Source organism: Pristiophorus japonicus, chromosome 1 (genome assembly GCF_044704955.1).
Source record: "Pristiophorus japonicus isolate sPriJap1 chromosome 1, sPriJap1.hap1, whole genome shotgun sequence".
NCBI lineage: Eukaryota > Metazoa > Chordata > Chondrichthyes > Pristiophoridae > Pristiophorus > Pristiophorus japonicus.
Genome location: NC_091977.1, coordinates 329998306 through 330024659, shown reverse-complemented (window position 1 = coordinate 330024659; position 26354 = coordinate 329998306). Strand labels below are relative to the sequence as shown.

At 46.9% G+C, this 26354-nt stretch overlaps 1 protein-coding gene across 1 annotated transcript in view; it reads right to left on the bottom strand.

Moving 5' to 3' along the window:
* The window catches only part of pkhd1l1.1 (PKHD1 like 1, tandem duplicate 1), a 402260-nt gene that overhangs the window by 83050 nt on the left and 292856 nt on the right, over positions 1–26354 (bottom strand). Inside the window, exons 62-69 of the mRNA XM_070881087.1 lie at positions 22542–22668; positions 22123–22211; positions 21738–21828; positions 18764–18912; positions 14356–14478; positions 10727–10835; positions 9460–9462; positions 1291–1407 (exon numbers count right to left, since the gene is read on the bottom strand). Of these exons, the coding sequence (XP_070737188.1) occupies positions 1291–1407; positions 9460–9462; positions 10727–10835; positions 14356–14478; positions 18764–18912; positions 21738–21828; positions 22123–22211; positions 22542–22668 (808 nt within the window). The remainder of the gene's footprint in view (positions 1–1290; positions 1408–9459; positions 9463–10726; positions 10836–14355; positions 14479–18763; positions 18913–21737; positions 21829–22122; positions 22212–22541; positions 22669–26354) is intronic.

Genomic DNA, 26354 nt, shown 5'->3' with positions numbered 1-26354 from the left:
CATCCTCAAAAAATTCTAGAAGATTTGTCAAGCATGATTTCCCTTTCATATGTACTGGCTCACTGGATGCACTGGCTCACTGGATTTTGTGCCACTGATAATCTTCTCGGCCAACGTATTCCTGCAGCAAACACTGTGCATCATTCAAATCACCTTGCCCAACCACTGCACAGAAGCACCTGTATGTAACTTATGTAATGTTAGAAAAGCAGTGGGCACTTTAATAAAAAATCATCAATTCAATGGAGTCTCTCAAAAGGAAAGAGGCACAAACTCACCAAATGCATATTGTGCTTGGAAAGAAGATGAAAACCAAACGTGCCGAGGCATTTTGTAATGGGAGAACTCAGACGTGTGCTGCACTGAATTCCAGGAAGATTCTTTTGGGCTTTATGAGCAAGTTTACTGACCCCTTGTGCAAGAAACTTTTTTCCCAAGCTTATGAAGATCATAAGTTCATCTTTCATTGCTCTTGGTCTCAGTAGGTCACCCCTTCAAAACCCAGCATCAGTTGGCATTATTTATTTAAATTCTTATGTGGGCACCACTGGCAAGGCTGGCATTTATTGCCCATCACTAGTTACTCACAACTGAGGGGTTTGCTGAGCCACTTTAGAGGGTAGTTAAGAGTCAAGCACATTGGCTGTGGGACTGGAATCACATATTGGTCCAGATTGGGTAAGGACGGCAGCTTTCCTTCCTTAAAAGACATCAATGATCCAGTTGGGCTTTTATGACATTCCAACAGCTTCATGGTCACTTTTATTGGTGCTAGTTTTTTATTGACAGATTTTAAAAAATGAATTCAAATTCTCAAACTGACCACGATGGGATTTGAACTCACATTCTCTGGATTACTAGACCAGCAACAGAACCACACCACTATCTGTGACTAGTCCCAATGCACAAATATCTTTCTCTCAGATGCACATAATTATCAGGCACAACTTGGCTCATAATTCACGCTGAAGTACATGGCTATATCAGCAGCCTTTGTGTTTTGTACTGGGAGTGAGATCTTACTCTGTCTTTTTGAGTGTGTTTTTTGGGGATTCTCGTTGTGCGTACTGTAATGTGAGGATTAAAGCCCTGGATGCCACCCAGTTATAATAATCTTTCCATTCATATACTACACAGGAGCAATTCAAAGTGCTGCATAAACTGTTTGAAGCACAATGACTTACACAGGCAAAGGGCATTTCTGTCCTATGCTCAGGGGATAATTTTATTATTTGATCAATTATATCCACAGCTAAATTTACATTAGGTCAGGGTTATTTCTTCACTTACTCTGCACGGTCATTAGTCCACTAATTGCAGGGTAGCTCATCAAACTAGCGAGTGAATGCAAAGGCGCCATGTTCGTACTAGAGGCAAAGGTTGGCCAGCATATTCCACTCCTACCATCTGGTCAATGAAAGAGAACACGGATTAATCACAGGCTATACAGGTACATTGCATCGATGTTTAAAAAGGAAGAGGACTTTGCCAAAGCTATTGAAGGAGTGTATGTAAGAAAAATATTTGTCCTTGGAAGCTTCAGCTGTTGATTAGATCTCATGCTCCATGTTGTGATAAGTGCCTAGGAACCACAAAGGACTATTATGTCTCTTACATTTAATCATTGCTATTGATTGAGTTTGCGAACACTGAACAATTATGTCTCTTACATTTAATCACTGCTATTGATTGAGTTTGCTAACACTGAATTCTGTGGGTATGTGTTGGAAGAAGACATGATTATATTTGACCCCTTGGGACGGGAGCGGAGCATTGTGTTGAGACTTGGTCAAGGCACGGATTGTGACGATCGGCCCGGCCATGTGACTGACCCAGGGGAAATAAAGGACTGTCAGACTAAGCAACGGTGCTGCAGTGGGGTGGGTTGATTCCCTACACAGAGATCTACAAGAGCTCAACCGAACGAATCAATCGTTCAGACTTGCACCAAGGAAATGAATGTATTGTTTTCTTACTGTTGACTAATCAAGTAAAATAGTTCAACTAATACTAGCGGGAGAACGAGGAGGTGGAGCGGTAGTGTGGGGAGGCCTATAAAAGGCCCAACGTCGTCCGGAGGGCAGCGGGAGATCGAGGAGGCGGAGCGGCAGCGTGGGGGGGCCTATAAAAGGCCAGCTGGTGCAGCTGCAGCAGGGTGAGAAGGCAAAAAAGAAGTAGAAAGAAATTGAAGGGTGATGTCACAGCCAAGGGGGTAAGTGATTGCCTGGTGATTGGTAAGTAGGTTTTCTTTTTCTTTTTCTTTTCCTTTATCAGTAGGTAACCTTTATCATTGTTGTTAGTCTAAGGGTTAAGTCATGGCAGGAGAGCCCAGACCCATGTCATGCTCCTCCTGTGCTATGTGGGAACTCAGAGACACTGACTACATGTGCAGGAAGTGTGTCCTGCTGCAGCACCTGACAGACCGCATTGTGTCACTGGAACTGCTGGTGGATTCACTCTGGAGCATGTGTGATGCTGAGGATATCGTGAATAGCATGTTTAGTGAGTTGGCCACACCACAGGTAAAGGTTACACAGGCAGATAGTGAATGGGTGACCAACAGGAGGAGCAGTGGAAGGAAGGTAGTGCAGGGGTCCCCTGCGGTCATCCCCCTCCAAAACAGATACACCGCCTTGGGTGCTGTTGGGGGGGATGACTCATCAGGGGAGCACAGTAGCTGCCAAGTTCATAGCATCATGGGTGGATCTGTTGTACAGGAGGGCAGGAAAAAGAGTGAGAAAGCGAAAGTAGTAAGAGATTCTATTGTAAGTGGTATAGATAGACGTTTCTGCAGCCGCAATCGAGACTCCAGGATGGTATGTTGCCTCCCTGGTGCAAGGGTCAAGGATGTCTCAGAGAGGCTGCAGGGCATTTTGGAGAGGGAGGGTGAACAGCTAGTTGTCGTGGTGCATATTTGCACCAACAATATAGCTAAAAAATGGGATGAGGTCTGACAAGCTGATTTTAGGGAGCTAGGAGTTAAATTAAAAAGTAGGACCTCAAAGGTAGTAATAATGTGGATAAATGTGAGGTTATCCACTTTGGTGGGAAAAACAGAGAGACAGACTATTATCTGAATGGTGACAGATTAGGAAAAGGGGAGGTGCAAAGAGACCTGGGTGTCATGGTACATCAGTCATTGAAGGTTGGCATGCAGGTGCAGCAGGCGGTTAAGAAAGCAAATGGCATGTTGGCCTTCATAGCAAGGGGATTTGAGTACAGGGGCAGGGAGGTGTTGCTACAGTTGTACAGGGCATTGGTGAGGCCACACCTGGAGTATTGTGTACAGTTTTGGTCTCCTAACCTGAGGAAGGACATTCTTGCTATTGAGGGAGTGCAGCGAAGGTTCACCAGACTGATTCCCGGGATGGCGGGACTGACCTATCAAGAAAGACTGGATCAACTGGGCTTGTATTCACTGGAGTTCAGAAGAATGAGAGGGGACCTCATAGAAACATATAAAATTCTGACGGGGTTAGACAGGTTAGATGCAGGAAGAATGTTCCCAATGTTGGGGAAGTCCAGAACCAGGGGTCACAGTCTAAGGATAAGGGGTAAGCCATTTAGGACCGAGATGCGGAGGAACTTCTTCACCCAGAGAGTGGTGAACCTGTGGAATTCTCTACCACAGAAAGTTGTTGAGGCCAATTCACTAAATATATTCAAAAAGGAGTTAGATGAGGTCCTTACTGCTAGGGGGATCAAGGGGTATGGCGAGAAAGCAGGAATGGGGTACTGAAGTTGAATGTTCAGCCATGAACTCATTGAATGGCGGTGCAGGCTAGAAGGGCCGAATGGCCTACTCCTGCACCTATTATCTATGTTTCTATGTTTCTATATCTCAGGATTGCTACCAGTGCCACGTGCTAGTCAGGGTAGGAATCGCAGGATAGCTCAGATGAATACATGGCTTGAGGAGTAGTGCAGAAGGGAGGGATTCAAATTCCTGGGACATTGGAACCGGTTCTGGGGGAGGTGGGACCAGTACAAACCGGAAGGTCTGCATCTGGGCAGGACCGGAACCAATGTCCTCGGGGGAGGGGTTAAACTAATATGGCAGGGGGATGGGAACCTAGGCAGGGAGACAGACGGAAGTAGAATGGGGGCAGAAGCAAAAGATAGAAAGAAGAAAAGTAAAAGTAAAATTGGAGGGCAGAGAAACCCAAGGCAAAAATCAAAAAGGGCCACATTACAGCAAAATTCTAAAGGGGCAAAGTATCTTAAAAAGACAAGCCTGAAGGCTCTGTGCCTCAGTGCGAGGAGTATTCGTAATAAGGAGGATGAATTAACTGCGCAGGCAGCAATGAACGGATATGATATAATTGGCATCACGGAGACATGGCTCTAGGGTGACCAAGGCTGGGAACTCAACATCCAGGGGTATTCAACATTCAGGAAGGATAGACAGAAAGGAAAAGGAGGTGGGGTAGCATTGCTGGCTAAAGAGGAAATTAATTCAATAGTAAGGAGGGACATTAGCTTGGATGATGTGGAATCTGTATGGGTGGAGTTGCGGAATACCAAAGGACAGAAAACGCTAGTGGGGGTTGTGTATAGACCACCAAACAGTAGTAGTGAGATTGGGGATTGCATCAAACAAGAAATTAGGGATGCGTGCAATAATGGTACAGCAGTTATCATGGGCAACGTTAATCTACATATAGATTGGGCTAACCAAACTGGTAGCAATACGGTGGAGGAGGATTTCCTGGAGTGTATTAGGGATGGTTTTCTAGACCAATATGTCGAGGAATCAACTAGAGGGCTGGCCATCCTAGACTGGGTGATGTGTAATGAGAAAGGACTAATTATCAATCTTGTTGTGCGAGGCACCTTGGGGAAGAGTGACCATAATATAGTAGAATTCTTTATTAAAATGGAGAGTGACACAGTTAATTCAGAGACTAGGGTCCTGAACTTAAGGAAAGCTAACTTCGATGGTATGAGACGTGAATTGGCTAGAATAGACTGGCTTGACAGTCTAGCCAATAAAGGGTTGACAGTGGATAGGCAATGGCAAACATTTAAAGATCATATGGATGAACTTCAACAATTGTACATCCCTGTCTGGAGTAAAAAATAAAACGGGGAAGGTGGCTCAACCGTGGCTAACAAGGGAAATTAAGGATAGTGTTAAATCCAAGGAAGAGGCATATAAATTGGCCAGAAAAAGCAACAAACCTGAGGACTGGGAGAAATTTAGAATTCAGCAGAGGAGGACAAAGGGTTTAATTAGGAGGGGGACAATAGAGTATGAGAGGAAGCTTGCTGGGAACATAAAAACTGACTGCAAAAGCACCAATCGATATGTGAAGAGAAAAAGATTAGTGAAGACAAACATAGGTCCCTTGTAGTCAGAATCAGGTGAATTTATAATGGGGAACAAAGAAATGGCAGACCAGTTGAACAAATACTTTGGTTCTGTCTTCACAAAGGAAGACACAAATAACCTTCCGAGGGGCTAGTGAGAAGGAGGAACTGAAGGAAATCCTTATTAGGCGGGAAATTGTGTTAGGGAAATTGATGGGATTGAAGGCCGATAAATCCCCAGGGCCTGAGTACTGAAGGAAGTGGCCCTAGAAATAGTGGATGCATTGGTGATCATTTTCCAACAGTCTACCGACTCTGGATCAGTTCCTATGGATTGGAGGGTAGCTAATGTAAGACCACTTTTTAAAAAAGGAAGGAGAGAGAAAACAGGTAATTACAGACCAGTTAGCCTGACATCAGTAGTTGGGAAAATGTTGGAATCAATTATTAAAGATGGAAAACAGTGACAGAATCGGTCCAAGTCATCATGGATTTATGAAAGGGAAATCATGCTTGACAAGAATTTTTTGAGGATGTAACTAGTAGAGTGGACAAGGGAGAACCAGTGGATGTTGTGTATTTGGACTTTCAAAAGGCTTTTGACAAGGTCCCACACAAGAGATTGGTGTGCAAAATTAAAGCACATGGTATTGGGGGTAAAGTATTGACGTGGATAGAGAACTGGTTGACAGACAGGAAGCAGAGAGTCAGGATAAAAGGGTCCTTTTCAGAATGGCAGGGTGCTGCAGGGCTCAGTGCTGGGACCCCAGCTATTTACAATATACATCAATGATTTAGATGAAGGAATTGAATGTAATATCTCCAAGTTTGCAGATGATAATAAGCTGGGTGGCGGTGTGAGCTGTGAGGAGGATGCTAAGGGGCTGCAGGGGGACTTGGACAGGTTAGGTGAGTGGGCAAATGTATGGCAGATGCAGCATAATGTGGATAAATGTGAGGTTATCCAGTCTGGTGGCAAAAACACAAAGGCAGAATATTATCTGAATGGTGGCAGATTAGGAAAAGGGGAGGTGCAACGAGATCTGGGTGTCATGGTACATCAGTCATTGAAAATGGCATGCAGGTACAGCAGGCGGTGAAGAAGGCAAATGGTAGGTTGGCCTTCATAGCTAGGGGATTTGAATATAGGAGCAGGGAGGTCTTACTGCAGTTGTACAGGGCCTTGGTGAGGCCTCACCTGGAATATTGTGTTCAGTTTTGGTCTCCTAACCTGAGGAAGGACGTTCTTGCTATTGAGGGTGTGCAGCAAAGGTTCACCAGACTAATTCCCGGGATGGCAGGACACATATGAGGAGAGACTGGATCGGCTAGGTCTGTATTCACTGGAGTTTAGGAGGATGAGAGGGGATCTCATAGAAACATATAAAATTCTGACGGGACTGGACAGGTTAGATGCAGGAAGAATGTTCCAGATGTTGGGGAAGTCCAGAACCAGGGGACACAGTCTAAGGATAAGGGGTAAGCCATTTAGGACTGAGATGAGGAGAAACCTCTTCACTCAGAGAGTTGTCAATCTGTGGAATTCTCTACCGCAGAGAATTGTTGGTGTCAGTTGATTGGATATATTCAAGAGGGAGTTAAATATAGCCCTTGCGGCTAAAGGGATCAAGGGGTATGGAAAGAAAGCAGGAAAGGGGTACTGAGGTGAATGATCAGCCATGATCTTATTGAATGGTGGTGCAGGCTCGAAGGGCCGAATGGCCTACTCCTGCACTTATTTTTCTATGTTTCTATGTTTCTACCTATTGTTGTGTCTTTCCTACGGGTCAACCTATAAGCTTCTCAGTTGAAGAAGCAGAATCCTACACTATAGTGAACGAGGAGGTTGCTGGGATACTGGATGAGATAAAAATAAATAAAGAGGAGGTACTAGAAAGGTTGGCTGTACTTAAAGTGGATAAGTCACCCTGTGCAGATGGGATGCATTCTAAGTTGCTGAAGGAAGTAAGGGTAGAAATTGCACAGGTGCTGGCCACAATCTTCCACTCCTTCTTAGACACAGGCGTGGTTCCAGATGACTGGAAGATTGCAAATTTTACACCCTTGTTAAAAAAGGGAAGAAGGATAAATCTGGTAATTACAGGCCTGTCAGTTTAACATTTGTGGTGGGGAAGTATTTAGAAACAATAATCCGGGAGAAACTTAACAGCCACTTTGACAAGCATGGACTAATAAAGGAAAGCCACCACGGATTTGTTAAAAGCAAATCATGTTTGATTAACTTGATTTGAGTTTTTTGATGAGGTAACAGAGAGGGTGGATGAGGGCAGTGCAGTTGATGTTGCGTAGAAAAACTTTCAAAACACATTTGGTAAAGTAGCTCATACTAGACTTGTTGCCAAAATTGATGCCCATGGAATAAAAGGGGCAGTAGCAGCATGGATACAAGACTGGCGAAGGGATAGGAAACAGAGATGTGGTGAATGGCAGTTTTTCGGACCGGGGGGGCGGTATACAGTGGAGTTCCCCAGGGTTCAGTACTAGGTCACTGCTGTTTTTGATATATATTAATGACTTGGACTTGGGGTACAGAGCACAATTTCAAAATTTGCAGGTGACATAAAATTTGGAAGTGTAGTAAACAGTGAAGAAGATTGTAATAGACTTTAAGAGGACATGGACAGGCTGGTGGAATGGGCGCACATATGGAAGAATGAGGAGAGACAGAAGATGCTAAATGGTTCAATTTTAAAGGGGGTTCAAGAAGAAAGTCCTGGTACTGTTTGTTCACAAATCTTTGAAAGTGGCAGGGCAGGGTAACAAAAGATGCTAGATTTAGGTAAGGCCGACTTCAATGGGATGAGATAGAGACTGTCCACAGTAAACTGGCCAAATCTGTTAATGGATAAAATGACAGAAGATCAGTGAGAGATGTTCAAAAGATAATTTTTTAATGCCTCCTTGGTGTTCCAGTCGGCTCATCGTAGGCCTTGCAGCATCCCTCCCATTTAAGTGATGGGAGCGATGTTGTGACGTGTCAGCGCGACACTGATGGACACCTCCCTGTTCCCAATCCAATCCAACAGCACTCCAAAGCCCTGGGAGTTAGTGTCAAAGTGAAAGAGATGAATTTTCCGGTGCTTCCCTCCAACTTCTGCTGGACCTTAAATTTCCAGATAAATCGAAGTGCCCTCCTCAATTTCGGCCCCAGAGAGTAGGGATAATGGGCAGATACTCTAATTGGCAGGATGTGACCAGTGGCGTCCTGCAGGGATCTGTGTCAGAGCCTGAACTATACACTATTTATTAACGAATTAGATGATGGGATAGAGAGTCACATATCCAAGTTTGCCAAGGATGCAAAGATAGGTGGCATTGTAAGCAGTGTAGATGAAAGCATAAAATTACTAAGGGATATTGACAGATTAAGTGAATGGGAAAAACAGTGGCAAATGTGTGATCATCTTCTTTGGACCTAAAAAGGATAGATCAGAGTACTTTCTAAATAGTAAAAAGTTAGAGGCAGTGGAGGTCCAAAAAGACTTAGGGAGTCCATGTACATAGATCATTAAAATGTCATGGACAGGTACAAAAAAAATCAAAAGGCGAATGGAATCTAGCTTTATATCTAGAGGACCAGAATACAAGGGGTTACAAGTCATGATACAGTTATACAAAGCCTTGGTTTGACCACACCTGGAGTATTGTGAGCAGTTCTGGGCATCACACCTTAGAAAGGATATATTTGCCTTGGAGGAAGTGCGGTGTAGATTTAATAGAATGATACGTGGACTCCAAGGGTTAAATTATGAGGAGAAATTACATAAACTAGAGTTGTATTCCCTGGAATTTAGAAGATTATGGTTGATTTGATCAAAGTTTTTAAGATATTAAGGGGAACTGATAGAGTAGAGAGAAACTCTTTCTGCTGATTGAGAGACCTAGGACTAGGGGACATAGCCTAAAGATTAGACCCTCCAAAAGTGAAATTAGCAAGCACTTCTACATGCAAAGGGTGGTAGAAGTTTGGAACTCTCTTCCGCCAATGGCAGTTGATGCTGGATCAATTGTTAATTTTAAATCAGATTGAAACATTTCTGTTAACAAGGAGTATTAAGGAATATGGGGCAAAGGCTTAATAATGGAATTATTTCACAGATCAGCCATGATCTCATTGAATGGCCGAACAGGCTCAAGGGGCTAAATGGCCTACTCCTGTTTCTATGTTCCTCTGTTCCAAAGCAGATAATAAAGCCTGTGGTATCTCGGGCTTTATAAATAGCGGCATAAAGTACAAAAGTCAGGAAATTATGGTAAACCTAGTTCGACCCCAGCTAGAGTATTGTATCCAATTCTGGGCACCACACTTTAGGAAGGACATGAAGGCTTTGGAGAGACTAAAGATGAGATTTACTAGAATGGTTCCAGGGTAGAGGGATCACAGTAACAGGGATCAAATGGAGAAGCTGGGATGTTTTCATAGAAACATAGAAAATAGGTGCAGGAGTAGGCCATTCGGCCCTTCGAGCCTGCACCGCCATTCAATGAGTTCATGGCTGAACATGCAACTTCAGTACCCCATTCCTGCTTTCTCGCCATACCCCTTGATTCCTCCTAGTAGTAAGGACTACATCTAACTCCTTTTTGAATATATTTAGTGAATTGGCCTCAACAACTTTCTGTGGTAGAGAATTCCACATGTTCACCACTCTCTGGGTGAAGAAGTTTCTCCTCATCTCGGTCCTAAATGGCTTACCCCTTATCCTTAGACTGTGACCCCTGGTTCTGGACTTCCCCAACATTGGGGACATTCTTCCTGCATCTAACCTGTCTAAACCCGTCAGAATTTTAAACGTTTCTATGAGATCCCCTCTCATTCTTCTGAACTCCAGTGAATACAAGCCCAGTTGATCGAGTCTTTCTTGATATGTCAGTCCCGCCATCCCAGGAATCAGTCTGGTGAACCTTCGCTGCACTCCCTCAATAGTCCCTTGGAGCAGAGAAGGCCAAGAGGAGATTTGATGGAGGTGCTTAGAATCATGAAGGATTTAGATAGAGTAAATAAAGAGAAACTGTTTTCAATGGCTGAAGGGTCACTAATAAGAGGGCACAGAATTAAAGTGATTGGCAACAGAACCAGAGGCAACATGAGGAAAAACTTTTTTTAATGCAACAAGTGGTTAGGATTTGGAATGCACTGCCTGATAGGGTGGTGGATACGAATTCAATAGTAGCCTTCAGAAAGGAACTGGATAAATGCTTGAAGGAGCAAAAATTACAGGGATATGGGGAAAGAGTTGGGGGGGGAGGGACTAACTGGATTACTCTTCGAAAGAGCCGCCGCAGCCTCGATGGGCCAAATGGCCTCCTGCACTGTATCACTCGATGATTCTTTGATTCTATTTGGACAAATCACACTTGCATTTGTACTTTGTTTGAAACAGGTTTTCCTTACCTGAAGGTTGCCTGGGATTCCGATTGCCATTCCTATCGTTCAGAATAGAATCGTCACGCAGTATAGCCGAGCAGTTGAAGTTTGGACTAATTCCTACCACCAAGGCATTCTTTAGAAAAACACACAGGAACATAGGAATTGTTGGGTGAAAAAGACCAAGGTTCATCTAGTTCATGTTGTACCATCCTGGTAGACGCTTGATACAATGATAATGGAGTTGTTGGCTATCATAGAAACCAATCTCTATCAATTAATCTATAACAGACCCAGACATGAGGTGAGGAAGACCACTCGGCTCCAGACCTCATTACAGCCTTGGTCCAAACATGGACAAAAGAGCTGAATTCCAGAGGCGAGGTGAGAGTGACTGCCCTCGACATCAAGGCAGCATTTGACCGAGTTTGGCATCAAGGAGTCCAAGTAAAATTGATGTCAATGGGAATCAGGGGGAAAACTCTTCACTGGCTGGAGTCATACCTCGCACAAAGGAAGATGGTTGTGGTGGTTGGAGGTCAATCATCACAGCCCCAGGACATCGCTGCAGGAGTTCCTCAGGGCAGTGTCCTAGGCCCAACCATCTTCAGCAGCTCCATCAATGACCTTCCCTCCATCATAAGGTCAGAGGTGGGGATGTTCGCTAATGATTGCACAGTGTTCAGTGGTAGCTGCTACTCCTCAGATAATAAAGCAGTCCATGCTCGCATGCAGCAAGACTTGCATAACATTCAAGCTTGGGCTGTTAAGTGGCAAGTAACATTCGCACCACACAAGTGCCAGGCAATGACTATCTACAACAAGTGAAAGTCTAACCACCGTTCCTCGATATTCAACAGCATTACCATTGCCAAATTCCTCACCATCAACATCTGGGGGGGGGTGTCACCATTGACCAGAAACTTAACTGAACCAGCCACATAAATACTGTGGCAACAAAAGCACATTAGAGGCTGGGTATTCTGTGGCAAGTGTCTCACCTCCTGACTCCCCAAAGCCTCTCCACCATCTACAAGGCACTAGTAAGGAGTGTGATGAAATACTCTCAACTTGCTTGGATGAGCACTCAAGAAGCTCAACACCATCCAGGAAATGGCAGGCCACTTAACTGGCACCCGATCCACCACCTTAAATATTCACTTCCTCCATCATCGGCGTACCGTGGTTGCAGTGTGTACCATCTACAAGATGCTCTGCAACAACTAATTTTCCAGTCCTGTTTGGATCTAGGCATGGTGCCGGAGGATTGGAGGACTGCTAATGTAGTACCCTTGTTTAAGAAGGGAGTAAGGGATAGGCCAAGTAATTACAGGCATGTCAGCCTAACCTCAGTGGTGAGAAAATTATTGGGAAAAGTCCTGAAAGATAGGATAAATCTACATTTAGAAAGGCAAGGATTAATTAGGAACAGCCAGCATGGATTTGTTAAAGGAAGATCGTGCTTAACTAATCTGATTGAAGTTTTCGAGGAGGTAAACAGGAGGGTCGATGAGGGTAGTGCATACGATGTAGTATATATGGACTTTAGCAAAGCTTTTGATAAGGTCCCACATGGTAGACTGGTCACGAAGGTTAAAGCCCATGGGATCCAGGGCAAAGTGGCAAGCTGGATCCAAAATTGGCTTCGAGATCGGAAGCAAAGGATAATGGTTGATGGATGTTTTTGTGACTAGAAGGATGTTTCCAGTGGGGTTCCGCAGGGCTCAGTACTGGGTCCCTTACTTTTTGTGGTATACATCAATGATCTAGATTTGAATATAGGGAGTATGATTAAGAAGTGTGCAGATGACACTAAAATTGGCTGTGTGGTTGATAATGAAGAGGAAAGTCATGGACTGCAGGAGGATATCAATCTACTGGTCAGGTGGGCAGAACAGTGGCAAATGGAATTTAATTCAGAGAAGTGTGAGGTGATGCATTGGGGAGGGTTATTAAGGAAAGGATATACATATTAAACGGTAGGCCACTTAGATGCGTAGAGAACAAAGAGTGCTTGTCCACTTATCCCTGAAAGTAGCAGGCCAGGTGGATAAGATGGTTAAGAAGGCATACGAAATGCCGTATTATCGGAAGGATGTGATTGCACTGGAGAGGGTGCAGAAGAGAGTTACTAGGATGCTGCCTGGAATGGAGAATCTTAGCTATGAGGACAGATTGGATAGGCTGGGTTTGTTCTCATTGGAACAGAGGAGGCTTAGAGGAGACCACATTAAGGTGTATAAAATTCTGAGGGGCTTGGATATAGTGGCTAGCAAGGGCCTATTTCTGTTGGTGGAGGGGTCAATTACAAGGGGGCATAGTTTTAAAGTGGATGGTGGAAGGTTCAGAGGAGATTTGAGGGGAGGCTTCTTCACGCAGAGGGTTGTGGGGGTCTGGAACTCACTGCCTGGAAGGATGGTGGATGCAGAAACCCTCACCAAATTTAAAGGGTGCTGGGATAGGCACTTGAAGTGCCGTGGCTTGCAGGGTTATGGACAGAGAGCTGGTAAGTGGAATTAGACTGGATAACCTCTTGTTGGCTGGCGCATATACGATGGTAAGTACTGCAGTGAATCGAATACGGCCAGGGTGATCTCCTGGACTAAGTTTATAATCTGTTTTTTGTCTCTCCCAGGAGATCACATGGCTCCAGTTGAGGGTGAAGTGTAGAATGTTTCGGTGCAAGGGGTGTCGCAGTTGTGTGGGGTGGACTGGTTGGGCTGGGTGCTCTTTACCTTTCCGCCATTGTTCATTGTTCATGGGTTTATATGTAACTTTCAGGGCTGCTGACTGAGGGCCATGTGGCTCTTTGTCGGCTGGCGCGGACATGATGGGCCGAAATGGCCTCCTTCTGCGCTGTGGATTTCTATGTTTCTATGTTTCTAACTCACTTAGGCTTCTTTGGCAGCACCTCTCAGACCTGTGACCTCTACCATCGAGAAGAACAAGGGGTGTAGGCGCATGGGAACACCATCACCTCCACATTCCCCTCCAAGTTACACACCATCCTGACTTGGAAGCATATCATTGTTCCTTCATCGTCACTGGATCAAAATCCTGGAGCTCCCTCCCTAACAGCAGAATGGGAGTGCCTTCATCACACGGACTGCAGCGGTTCAAGAAGGCGGCTCACCACCACCTTCTCAAGAGCAGTTAGGGCTGAGCAATAAATGCTGGCCTTGCCATGAATGAATAATAACACCCCAGTGGTGAAGAGCATTGGGAACCATAGGACCAAAGTCACTTGTTCCTCCTGAACACGATGCACTCACCACACGTCATGTTTCAAATTACTCATATACTGGATCCCAAAATGTTATTTTCTGAAAGAAACCTATCCAGTTTGCAAATTAACTAATCATTGCAGCTTCCATCGTCTCCCTAGGGAGCCTGTTCCATAGTCTGACCACTTGCTCACTGAAATATTATTTCCACAGATTTATTTTGAATTTACGCCCCACCTTCATATTTATTAAAAAGCTTGGTCTACACATTATATTTTTATAAAAAATCACTGACAGAACTTTATGATATCTAAATGAAAGATATAAACCATGCTCACTGTTGACTACATTTACTGAAAAATAAGCAAGCTTCGTTTTTGCAATATCGTTCAAATCAACAGCAGCACAGTGCAGCAGAGCAAGATGACGTACATTAATGAGAATGGTTTTGTTGGATATCCAGTGAGAGATTGCTGGTGGTCCGTAAATCATTGGGAAAATACCCATTCCATTGTCTACCAGAGTCACATTGGAGATCTGCACTGATTCTTTTGTCTGTAATAAAATAAAGACAGGTTATATTTCAATCTGAATGATTAAGATTGTGCCCCCTTGCTTTGGGTGAAGAAATAGTTTCTCTGTATCTACCCTATCGAATTTGTTTCACATTTTAAACACCTCGATTAGATTACCCCACAACCTTGTAAACTCAAGGGAATACAAAATAAGCTTATGCAACCTGCCCTCCGAGCTGGGCGCCCGTTTTTCGCGCCTAAAACAGCACCTAAAAAAATCCTCGGTATTCTCCACCTACTTACAGGTCCTCTGGCCCTCGGCGCAGCCAGCACGAGCTGTGGGGGGGGCGGAGCCAGGTCCCGGCGCTGAAAACAGTGCCGGGACCTCTGCACATGCGCGCTACAGTCGGCACGCAAGTGCAGTAGCTCCAGGCGCCGAACTGTGTGGGAGGGGCCCGAAGCACGCAGTCCCTAGCCCTGGCTGAATGGCCTCACTGGGGCTGCGTGAATAAGGCTCCTCCCACGGCCAGCTCCTGCTCCCCGCCCGACCAGACCCGAGACCCGCTCCCACACCCCCCACCCCGCCGACCAGACCCAACCCGACACCCGCTCCCCCCGCCCCGACCCGATACCTGCTCCCCCCGCCCCCAACCGAGACCCGAGACCCGCTCCCCCCCCCCCCCCCCCCCGACTGACCCGACCCGACCCGACCCGTGCTCCTGTTCCCCGACCCGACCCACTGGACCCGACTCCCGACTCCCGGACTGGATCCGATCCGACCTGACCTCTCCCTTCCCCCCCCCTCTCTCCCCCCCCCCCCGCTCTCTCTCTCTCCCTCCCTCCCTCTCTCTCTCTCCCTCCCTCCCCCTCTCTCTCCCTCCCTCCCCCTCTCTCTCCCTCCCTCCCCCTCTCTCTCTCTCTCTCTCTCTCCCTCCCCTCTCTCTCTCCCCCTCTCTCTCCCTCCCTCCCCTCTCTCTCTCTCCCTCCCCCCCTCTCTCTCCCTCCCTCCCCCTCTCTCTCTCTCTCTCTCTCTCCCCCTCCCTCCCCCCCCTCTCTCCCTCCCTCCCCTCTCTCTCTCCCCCTCTCTCTCCCTCCCTCCCCTCTCTCTCTCTCCCTCCCCCCCTCTCTCTCCCTCCCTCCCCCCCCTCTCTCTCTCCCTCCCTCTCTCTCTCTCTCTCTCTCTCTCTCTCTCCCCTCCCGCTCAGCGACACGAACGGTTTTCTCCCCCCCCCCCCCCGGCGGGAACGAACGGCTGCAGAATTCTCCCTGGCTGAAGCACTTTCACACAGGTAAGAAGATGGTTTATTTAATCTTTTCTTGGCTTATAAATGTTTATTCAGGTTGGATTTATTTGTATAATATTTGTAGAAGTATAAATAAGGATTTATTGTCGAATTTAATGAGTTCCCTTCCCCCCCCCTCCCCCCCACCTCGTTCTGGACGCCTAATTTGTAACCTGCGCCTGATTTTTTAATGTGTAGAACAGGTTTTTTCAGTTCTACAAAAATCTTCACTGGCTCCATTCTACTTTAGTTTGGAGTACATTTTCACTGTGGAAACTTTGAAATCAGGCGTCAGTGGCCGGACACGCCCACTTTTGAAGAAAAAATTCTGTTCTAAACTAGAACTGTTCTACCTGACTAGAACTGCAGAAAAAAAAATGTGGAGAATTGCGATTTCTAAAATAGTCCGTTCTCCACCAGTTGCTCCTAAAAATCAGGCGTGAATCATGTGGAAACTTGGGCCCACTGTGTGGAAACCGTCATTGGGTCTTTCCTCTGCTGGTCCAGTGTGATATGCCTCCAACTAAGACTAAAAATATAAAGGCGTCCAACGGATTTGCTCTTGTCTTCTTAAATGATAAAGATGCTTTTCTTTTTTGAAGATTTGGTATTCCATTATTGTAAGTTTTGTTTTACAATATCACCCCAACTGTATCTCGATCTAATGTGTACATTCCCGGATCTTGAGCAGCCTAACCAGCAGTTATTAAAGGGACCGTTGGAGACAGCTCAAGAAAGACCCAAAAACATTGAAGATTTTTGTGAGACAGACAGATGTTGATGGCAGCTGGGTTGGACCATTGGTGTGTACAGATTGCCAGCAATGCTCCTTTGAAACTAATCTCTGCTGACTGTAGAGCAGATCTGCAACTTTAACTCGCAATCTTGGTGCTGCAGGATTCAATCCCGGTTATTCTCCACTGCTTTACCATCACTGGTCCCAAGAAATAGCCTCAAACTTGGTGGGAGTATGACGGGGCACCCGGATGTAGCTGGTCCCCAAGTGTTGAACTCTCTTGGGATGACCTCATGGGGATGGAACCTTCTATCCTTCCTTCGAGCAATGTGTGACCTCCGTGTGCCATTTCCGGATCTTGAGCAGCCTAACCAGCAGTTATTAAAGGGACCGTTGGAGACAGCTCAAAAAAGACCCAAAAATGTTGAAGATTTTTGTGAGAGAGACAGATGTTGATGGCAGCTGGTTATTCAGCATCTAGTCTACCAATACCATGAGCTCTGAATCCAATCGTCCATCCTATTGATCCACAGATCAAACCACGGAGAATAGCTGTGATTGGATCCTGCAGCACCAAGACTGCGAGTTAAGGTAGCAGATCTGCTCTAAAGCCATCAGAGGCTCATTTCAAAGTAGCAATGTTGGAGGTCTGTACGCACTAAATGTCCCCAAACCTTTCACAATAACCTGTGAAATTGGACCCAAAGGCCAGCTGGTTGAGAGAGTTGAGATCAATGGATTGGCAAAGTTCTGCTGCGTTTCACCCTCTGCACGCTATACATGTTGGAGAAATACATGGGGATTAAGGAGCTGGATATCATAGAAGATTGGTGCCACTGATAGGGGCCATGACATCAGATATTGCAGTGGTTCCAATACAATTACAATGGGGATGACTGTCAAAGTGAAATACAATGGTGAAGAGAAGCTGTGACCCCACTAAATTGTTCAATAATTTCTGCAGTTGCCCGATCGCAGACTGCTAGGGGCCTCAGGTAGAACACCTGATGAAGTGGACTATCCACTCCATTCCCTTCTTCAGTGTGGATTGTTCGGGATCGACGATACCAGTCGTCACCTCACAACTGGACACTAAACTGGGATCAAGGAAGCAAAAGAGAGCCGTGTGGAACTTCAGGGTGAGTACAATCTGTTGCTATGGAATTCCTGTGTTAGGGATGCAGGTAAACACAACACCGTTCATACAATGATACTGCAAAGAAGGAGGCCATTCGGCCCATTGTGCCTGTGCCGGCTCTCCGAAAGAGCTTGCACCTCCCTTTCAGGCAATGCAATCCAGAGCACAACACTTTGCTGCGTAAATTGTTTTTCCTCATCTCTGCTCTGGATCTTTTGCCAATGATCTTAAAACTGTGTCCTCTGGATACTGATCCTGCTGCCAGATGGAATAATTTCTCCTTATTTACTGTATCAAAACCCTTCATGATTTTGAACACCGCTATTAAATCTCCCCTTAACCGTCTTTACTCCAAGGACAATAACAATAACCCCAGCTTCTCCAGTCTCTCCACATAACTGAAGTATTTCATCCCTGGTACCATTCTAGTAAATCTCCTCTGCACCCTCGCTAAGGCCTTGACGTCCTTCTTAATGTGTGGTGCCCTGAATTGGATTTTAACTCCAGGTGGATTCCCTGCTCAGGCCTGAGTTAAAATTACAGTCGGGTGTCAATGATTCATTGGGTCACAGTATGCATATGTAAAGAAGGACCCTGTTGGCTCCAAGCGCGTGTCCTTGCTGCCTGTTCAGGAGAGCAGGGTAAAATTGCAGATGTTACGATCATGGCGGCTTTCGGTAAGAGCCAGGGCGATTTTACCTGGTCACCCGCCAGGTTTCTGCTGGTGAATAAAATAGCCCCCAATACTCCAGCTGAGTCCTAACCCAGTGATTTATAAAGGTTTATCATAACTTCCTTGCTTTTATACTCTTAACATAATGCTTTTATCTGCACAATTTCTCTGAACTAAAAGCTGACACCACAGCCATGGTACTGTTGTCTAGAAGCACTCCTTGCACATGCTATCTCTGGTTATATTTTAGAATAAATACTGTTATACTTTCAATGTTATGTGCAGTGTTATAAATAAGTGTAAGTTGCCAGATGTTACCTGGCTTAGTAGTTGAAAGATCCAAAGTCACCAAGCATTCAGCACTAGGTATCAATTTTCTATTCAGTTTCACGAACACCATTTATTGGATCAAACTGCACTGAATAACCATTTCATTTTTCAGATGATCAGAATTAGATGCTCCTACAGGACCTATAAATGAAAGGGTACTTTTACCTGGAAGTATATTCCATAGTGCCAGCATTTCCAGATTGTGAATCCTTGGATAAGGGAGCAATTGGAGAGGCCATCTTTGTTCATGTAAACACCATACATTCCTCCATGGACCTCATTATTAGACCAAGCCGCCATGGTATTTGAATGTCCTGCAGGTATTGAGGTGATAATTATATTTGATGGATCCTTGCTATGCTCCATAATCTTCAGATCAAACACTCTACTGCCCGTATCGTAAATCACACCAAGTCCTAATCACCCATCACCCACTATGCTCACTGACCTATATTGGCTCCCGGCTTAAGCATCGCCTCGATTTTAAAATTCTCATCCTTCTTTTCAAATCTCTTCATGACCTCGCACCCCCCGATCTCTGTAACCTCTGGCCTTTTGGACATCCCCGATTTTAATTGCTCCACCATTAGCAGCCATGCCATGCAGCTGCCAAGGCCCTAAGCTCCTGCCGGAAGCGTCCCGTGATGATCACATCATCACTGTGCGCAGTGCTCCGTTACCGCACTGGAAGTGAAATTTGACCGCGCCCCTTCACTTATCGCCTGGTGTTGGCAACGACAGCTTCAGCTGTCGATTTGGAGTCGGGAGTCAGCTGGAGGAGCGCTATTTAAAGTCGCCATTTAGAAAAACAATTTTTGTTGGCCATTACTCTTTGCAGATTGCGAATACATAGTCAGAGTGGCTGTGGACACATTTCAGCGATTTTGACTTCAAGGACTGCTCTGCCTCCTAACTATTCTCTTGTATCATTGAGGGCAGATTTCAAAGCACAACATCTATCTCGTTTCATGGGGGCTGTGTTGGCACTCGACCTCCTGCTCCGTCGGAGGTTACTTAGGTGAAGACAAAGGTGGAGATAAATGCAGAGAGAAAGGTATAGAGAAGGACATGGAGCAAAACAGGGAGCAGCACAGGGAGAGGTACGGGGAGAAGCACGGGGGGGAAAGACGGGAAAAGATGGGGGGGGGGGTAGACGGGGGGAAGACAAGGGGAAGGTGGGGGGGGAAGATGGGGGAAGGGGAAGACAGGGGGGAAGACGACGGGGGGGGAAGACAGGGGGAAGACAGGGGGGAAAGATGGGGGGGGAGACAGGGGGTGGGCGAAGACAGCGGGGGAAGACGGGGGGGAAGACGGGAGAGAAGGGGGTGGATAGACGGGGGGGGAGAAGACGGGGGGGATAGACGGGGGGAAAGTGGGGTGGTATAGATGGGGGGAAAGACGGGGGGGGAAGACGGGGTGGTTGGAGGGGGGGGGAAAGACGGGGGAAGGCGGTGGGGGGGGGATAGACGGGTGGTGATAGACGGGTGAGGATAGACGGGTGGGAAAACAGGGGGAAGACGGGGGGGGGAAGACGGGGGGGAAGACGGGGGGGGGAAGATGGGTGGTATAGACGGGGTGAAAGACGGATGGTATAGACGGGGGGAAAGCGGGAGGAAGTTGGGGGGGAAGACAGGGGGAAGACGGGGGGTAAAGACAGGGAGAATGGCAATAAAATGTGGCCAGAGGGAGAAGGCCCAACAGGGATGCCAACAGGAGACCTTACCTCCCAGGGTATTCCGGCAGCAGTTCTCCTACATCAATTTCACTGAGGAGCAGTGTGTGCGAAGGCTGCGCTTAATCAATGACGTGGTCACAGAGCTCTGCCATCTGCTGCACCCAGACCTCAAGCCTCAGACCAGGGTGAGGACGACTCTCTCAGTGGCAGTCAAGGTCAGCATCGCGCTCAATTTCTACGCCAATGGATCCTTCCATTGAGTGACAGAAGACATCTCCAACATCTTCCAGTTTGCCATCCATTACTCCATCCGTGAGGTCACAGATGCTCTGTACAGAAGGAGGAGGGACTACATCTCCTTCCCCATGAGCAGAGAGAAGCAGCACGAGCGTGCATGTGGCTGCGGCAGGATAGCGGGCTTCCCCAAGGTGCAGGGCGCCATTGACGGCACCCACATGGCTTTGCGGGCACTGCATCACAATCCTGAGGTATTCTGTAACCGCAAAGGCTTCCACTCACAGAATGTGCAGCTGTCTGCGACCACACACGCAGAATCCTCACCGTCAATGCCAGCTATCCTGGTAGCAGCCACGATGCCTTCATCCTGCACCAGACCGGTGTGCCAGCTCTCTTCCAGCCACCACATCAAGCTCACGGCTGGCTTTTCGGAGACAAGGGCTATCCGTTCTCCACCTGATTCATGATTCCCCTCCACAACCCCAACACTCCTGCCCAGCACTTGTACAATGCGAGCCATGCTGCCACCAGGAACATCACTGAGCAGACCAGTGGAGTGTTCAAGCAACAGTTCCGCTGCCTTGACCGCTCGGGAGGAGTCCTCCAGTACTCGCCTGAGTGGGTGTCCCTATTCATCGTCTGCTGCATGCTGCACAACCTCGCCAGGCATAGCCACACCACCTGAGAAGGAGGAGGATGAAGAGGAGGAGGAGGACGAGGAACAGAGCAAGAGAAGGAGGAGGAGCAGGCGGAAGAAGAGGACAAGGAGCAAGAGCAGCAACAACAGTGACTCAAGTGCAGCAATGTTGGAAATGTGCAGCAGCAGGTTCAAATGATCGTCCCTGTAAGGACCAGATCGAGCTGGAGTCAAGGACTGAAGGCTGATTGCTGAATAGAACTCAGCTGAAATTGGGTAACTGGCTGTGAATAGTGCCCATGGGACACCAAGCTGAGGCCATTGGCGCCTCATTTACTGCCCCTTCACTCCTGGGGAGTAAACGCCGAATTTCACACAATTTGGCAAGGCATCACTTTTTTAAAAGTGAAAAATTACCGCCCCAATCAGGGCGCGACCGAATTTCGCCCCCAATCACAACTGGGCTGCTAGTCCAGGCCTATGAACAATGCACTAATGTACCTGGTTCAAATGGGCCTAGCGTAACAATGTTAATCTCACACAATTGAGGGACACAGATGAGTGAGGATGTCTATAAGGTGGAGACGCACCTGGACATGGTTCCCCATTAATGCGATAGCCAATCTCCTGAAATCCTGCAACAATGTTCTCTTGTAGTACAATATTGGAGCCTTCATTTACCTTTAAGCATAAAAACACATCCAATTATAAACTTCACAGTAACTTTCTATCCTGGGCAATACGTCAGTGTGAATACCATGGGGGTAATCAAGTGGAGCCATTTGCCTGCCCGCCCATCATCGAACCCACCCGACTTTCATTCCATGGTTTCAATGGGATGAGATGCAGGCGTGGGTTCAACGATGGCAGGTGATTACCGCCTGTGGGGTGAAGGCATAACTTAACTCTCAGAGATCAGGAGTACAACTTGGTAAATGTACTTTCTCCTCTTTTATCAAATGTAATGAATCTAACCTCAATTGCCGCAGCCCAACTGTCGTGAATAGCAATGAGAGCCACGAGGTTCCTCCTCGCTTGGTTCCTGTTGCCCCATAATCTGATACCTAGAAAAGGCGAGAAAAGCCTCTTAATGTACATGTCTAAAAACATAATTTGAAGCCATTTTACGAATGATTTATCTGCTAAAAGTACAAATACCGTACACCAACATTCCGATGAGAAATTCTTTGGGGTAAATCTTGGCTTTGTGCAATTGTGGATGATGGGCAATAGTGAGTTGGCAGCCCGTTTTACATCCCTCCCCGATTATAATTTCTGTTAATTCAATTGGAGGAAGATTTATAACGGGCTGCTGACTTGCTACTGCTCGTCTTACATCAACGCACAACATTCAAGATCTACCTTCTTGTGTTCACTAACAGGGATCCGATTACCTTCTCCGAGGGTGTTGTATATGATATTATCGTCAACATTAAGGCCGTCTGTTCCAAACACTCCTATTGCGGGAGAAAATCCATGGCGAAAAGCGCATCCCCGAACATAAGAATCGTTTCCTACGATCTGGAAAGAGTTATTTACTGTAAATGTCAGTACTGAGGTCCTGATACATTTGTCATTACAAAAAGGAGGGTCAATATTCAACTCTGGAGGTAGCGGACTGATGATCCATTATATCCCCCCCCCCCGCCCCCCCCCCCCGATATTCCATTCTGGTTTCTGTCGTCGCCATTGTTAAAAATTACCCCCGCCTCCCAAACACTTTCTTTTTATCCAAAAGTTAAAAGTTAGAAAATTTCAGCTTATAAACTATGGGGTGGAACGAGTCTTGTAAGAGCTTCCACAAGTATGTGAAAAGGAAGAGAGTAGCAAAAGTAAATGTTGGTTCCTTAGAGGCTGAGACAGGAGAAATTATTATATATTTGTCTTCACAGTAGAAGACACAAAAAGCATATCTAAAATGGTGGGGAACCAAGGGGCTAATAAGGGTGAGGAACTTAACGTAATTAATACAAGTAGAAAAAAAGTACTAGAGGAACAAATGAGACTAAAAGCCGACAAATCCCCTGGACCTGACAGCCTGCATCCTAGGGTTCTAAAAGAGGTGGCTGCAGAGATTGTGGATGCAATGGTTTTGATCTGCCAAAATTCCCTAGATTTTAGAACGGTCCCAGCAGATCGGAAGGTAGCAAATGTAACACTGCTATTCAAGAAAGGAGGGAGAGAGAAAAAAGGGAATTACAGGCCAGTTAGCCTGACATCAGTTGTCGGGAAAATGCTGGAATCCATTGTTAAGGAAGTGGTATCAGGGCACTTAGAAAATTATAACATGATTGTTCAGAATCAACATGGTTTAATGAAAGGGAAATTGTGTTTAACAGATTTATTACAGTTTTTTGAGGATGTAACCAGCAGGGTAGATAAAGACTAAGCAGTGGATATAGTATATTTGGATTTTCAAAAGACATTCGATAAGGTGTCACATAAAAGGTTTTGCACAAGATAAGGGCTCATGGGGTTGGGGGTAATAATACTACAGTTGAACTTCCCCAGTCTGGGACTCTCTGGTCCGGAAACATCCGTGGCGGAACTGCCACTTTCCTGGGACTGGGCTTAGAGCTCACTGTTAAGCGTTCCAGTGACGCTCAACATCTCACTCTGCTTCCTCATTGTGGAATTGTGGGACTTGACGGCACAGTGAAGGGGTGTCAGACCCGAGCCAGACAGAGAAATGACCAATCACCAACATTCCCCGCCTCTCCTCCCTCACTCAGCGATCACCAGCACTGGCCCAAGACCGAGTTACAGAGAGATCTTTTCAAAAGATGGAGAGTGCTGGGGAAAGAGAAAAGGAAAAAGCACCTAATGGTGGGCGCAGTGATTGACGAGAGTCTGACCACCATCCAGCACCTGCAGAAGCGATGTTCGAGTAAGAGGGCGAATATCACGCTCTCAGGGAAAAGGAGAAAGCTACAGAAACAGATCCAGCACAGCCAGAGGGAGAGATCTGCATTGGACATTAAACCTGCTCCATCGAGGATCCGGCCGTCTGACAAGATGGAGGTGGAGGGGCAGAGGCAAGACAAGGAAAGGCGGAAAGATGGCGAACATGGAAATGAAAGTATAAGAAATCATGGAGCAGTCGGTATGAAGAGAACAGGGTAAAGTATACACGCGACGATGTTGGACGGTAACTACTGCTGCCCAGGTGCCGAGTTTGGGGACGGTGAACTAAATGGGTCCTGAGGACTTACTGTCATGGTGCGATTGCCGGCACTGTTCACAGCCTGGCTCCCCAGAGATTTCCTCAACTCCGTGAATTTGTCAAATTACCATTTGGGTGATTTGTATGTACAAACTGAGCTACCGTAACTGGAAATAAAGGGATGATTATTGATAACACCAAAAAAACCCTGAGCTCCCGTGTTTTGGAAAATTCTCTGTTCTGGCACCGGTCAGGTCCCGAGGCTGCCGGACCAAAGAGGTTCAACCTGTAGCATGGATAGAGGATTGGTTAACGGACAGAAAACAGAGGGTAGGGATAAACGGTTCTTTTTCAGGTTGGCAGGCTGTAACTAGAAGGGTGCTGCAAGGATCAGTGCTGTGGCCTCAGCTATTTACAATCTATATTAATGACCTAGATGAAGGGACCGAGTGTAATGTATCCAAGTTTGCTGACTATACAAAGCTATGTGGGACACAGAACGGCGCCGACCCGAGCCGACCTGGGTGGGAACAGGGGAGCACCAGAAGCAGCCACCACAGGGAGAAGTGCGAGCCATCCCCAGAGGGCGACAAAAGCGAAGGGGGCAACAAAAATCGACATCACCAGAATCCAGGTAACTGGTTGGTGGCATATCTTTGGAGTGCGGTCGAGCCCAGTGGAGGGGTCAGGACCCAGGAGCCGAGGTTGGGACCAGAGAGGAGCGGAGGTCAGGACCAGAGGTCAGGACCAGAGAGGAGCAGAGGTTGGGATTGAAGGTTGGAACCGGAGGTCGGGAGCAGAGGTTGGGACCACAGAGGAGCGGAGGTTGGGACAGGAGAGGAGGGGAGGCCGAGACCGGAGAGAAGCGGAGGTCAGGAGAGGAGATCGGGAGCAGCGAGGTCGGGAGTGGCAAGGAGCGGAGGCCGGGACCATTGAAGAGTGGAGGTTGGGAGTGGAGGCCGGGAGCAGCGAGGAGCGGAGGCCGGGACCATTGAGGAGCGGAGGCAGGGACGATTGAGGAGCGGAGGTTGGGAGTGGAGGCCAGGAGCAGTGAGGAGCGGAGGCCGGGAGCAGTGAGGAGCGGAGGCCGGGACCAGAGAGGAGCGGAGGTCGGAGACGGAGGCCTGGAGTAGCGGCAAGGTCGGGGCCCAGGAGTGGCCCAGAGAAGGAACAGCACGAGCCAACAGCAAGGACATGAGGACTAAATTGCGTCCTATGAATCCCAGGGAGAGAGGACCTGTTTGGACAATGGGAGTATATGTGTGTGTATGTACTAGGCCCATGCAGCAGAGCCTGGTCTCCAGTATTCTTGGATCCTCTTGCCACTGGTCCAAGACCTAGCTCTGTCAAGCCCCTGTGGTGGCTGGTGTGCAATGGCCACCCCACGTTAAAAGAATACATGAGCCACCCTTTAAGATGAAGTTTGGGACCTGGAACGTCAGGAATCTCATGCACAACCCCAACAGCAACAGACCGGAACACCGTATTGCTATCATTGCCTGGGAACTCAGACGTTTCGACATCGAAATCGTTGCCCTAAGCGAGACCTGGTGGGCAGGGGAAGGCCAGCTCAAGGAACAAGGTGGTGGCTACACCTTTTTCTGGAAAGGTAAACCAGAAGAAGAACATCACCTCCATGGGGTAGGCTTTGCAATAAAAAATGAGCTAGTTGTGCATCTCAGAGACACCAATTGCGGGCTAAACGAATGCCTCATGACCCTTTGACTCACCCTAGCCCGAAATCAGTGTGTTACGGTCATCAGTGCATATGCCCCAACACTGGAAGCTGCAGACGAGGCCAAAGAGGAATTCTACTCCAGCCTTGAAGAATCCCTGTGCCGAGTACCAATGGGCGACAAGTTGATCCTCCTTGGCGACTTCAACGCCAGAGTTGGAAAGGACACAGGCCTCTGGGAAGGTGTGATTGGCAGAGAGGGGGTCGGGAAAACCAACTCCAACGGCACCATTCTCCTGACGAAATGCTTAGAACATAGCCTCATCATAACCAACACCTTGTTCTATCAGAGAGACAAGTACAAGGCTT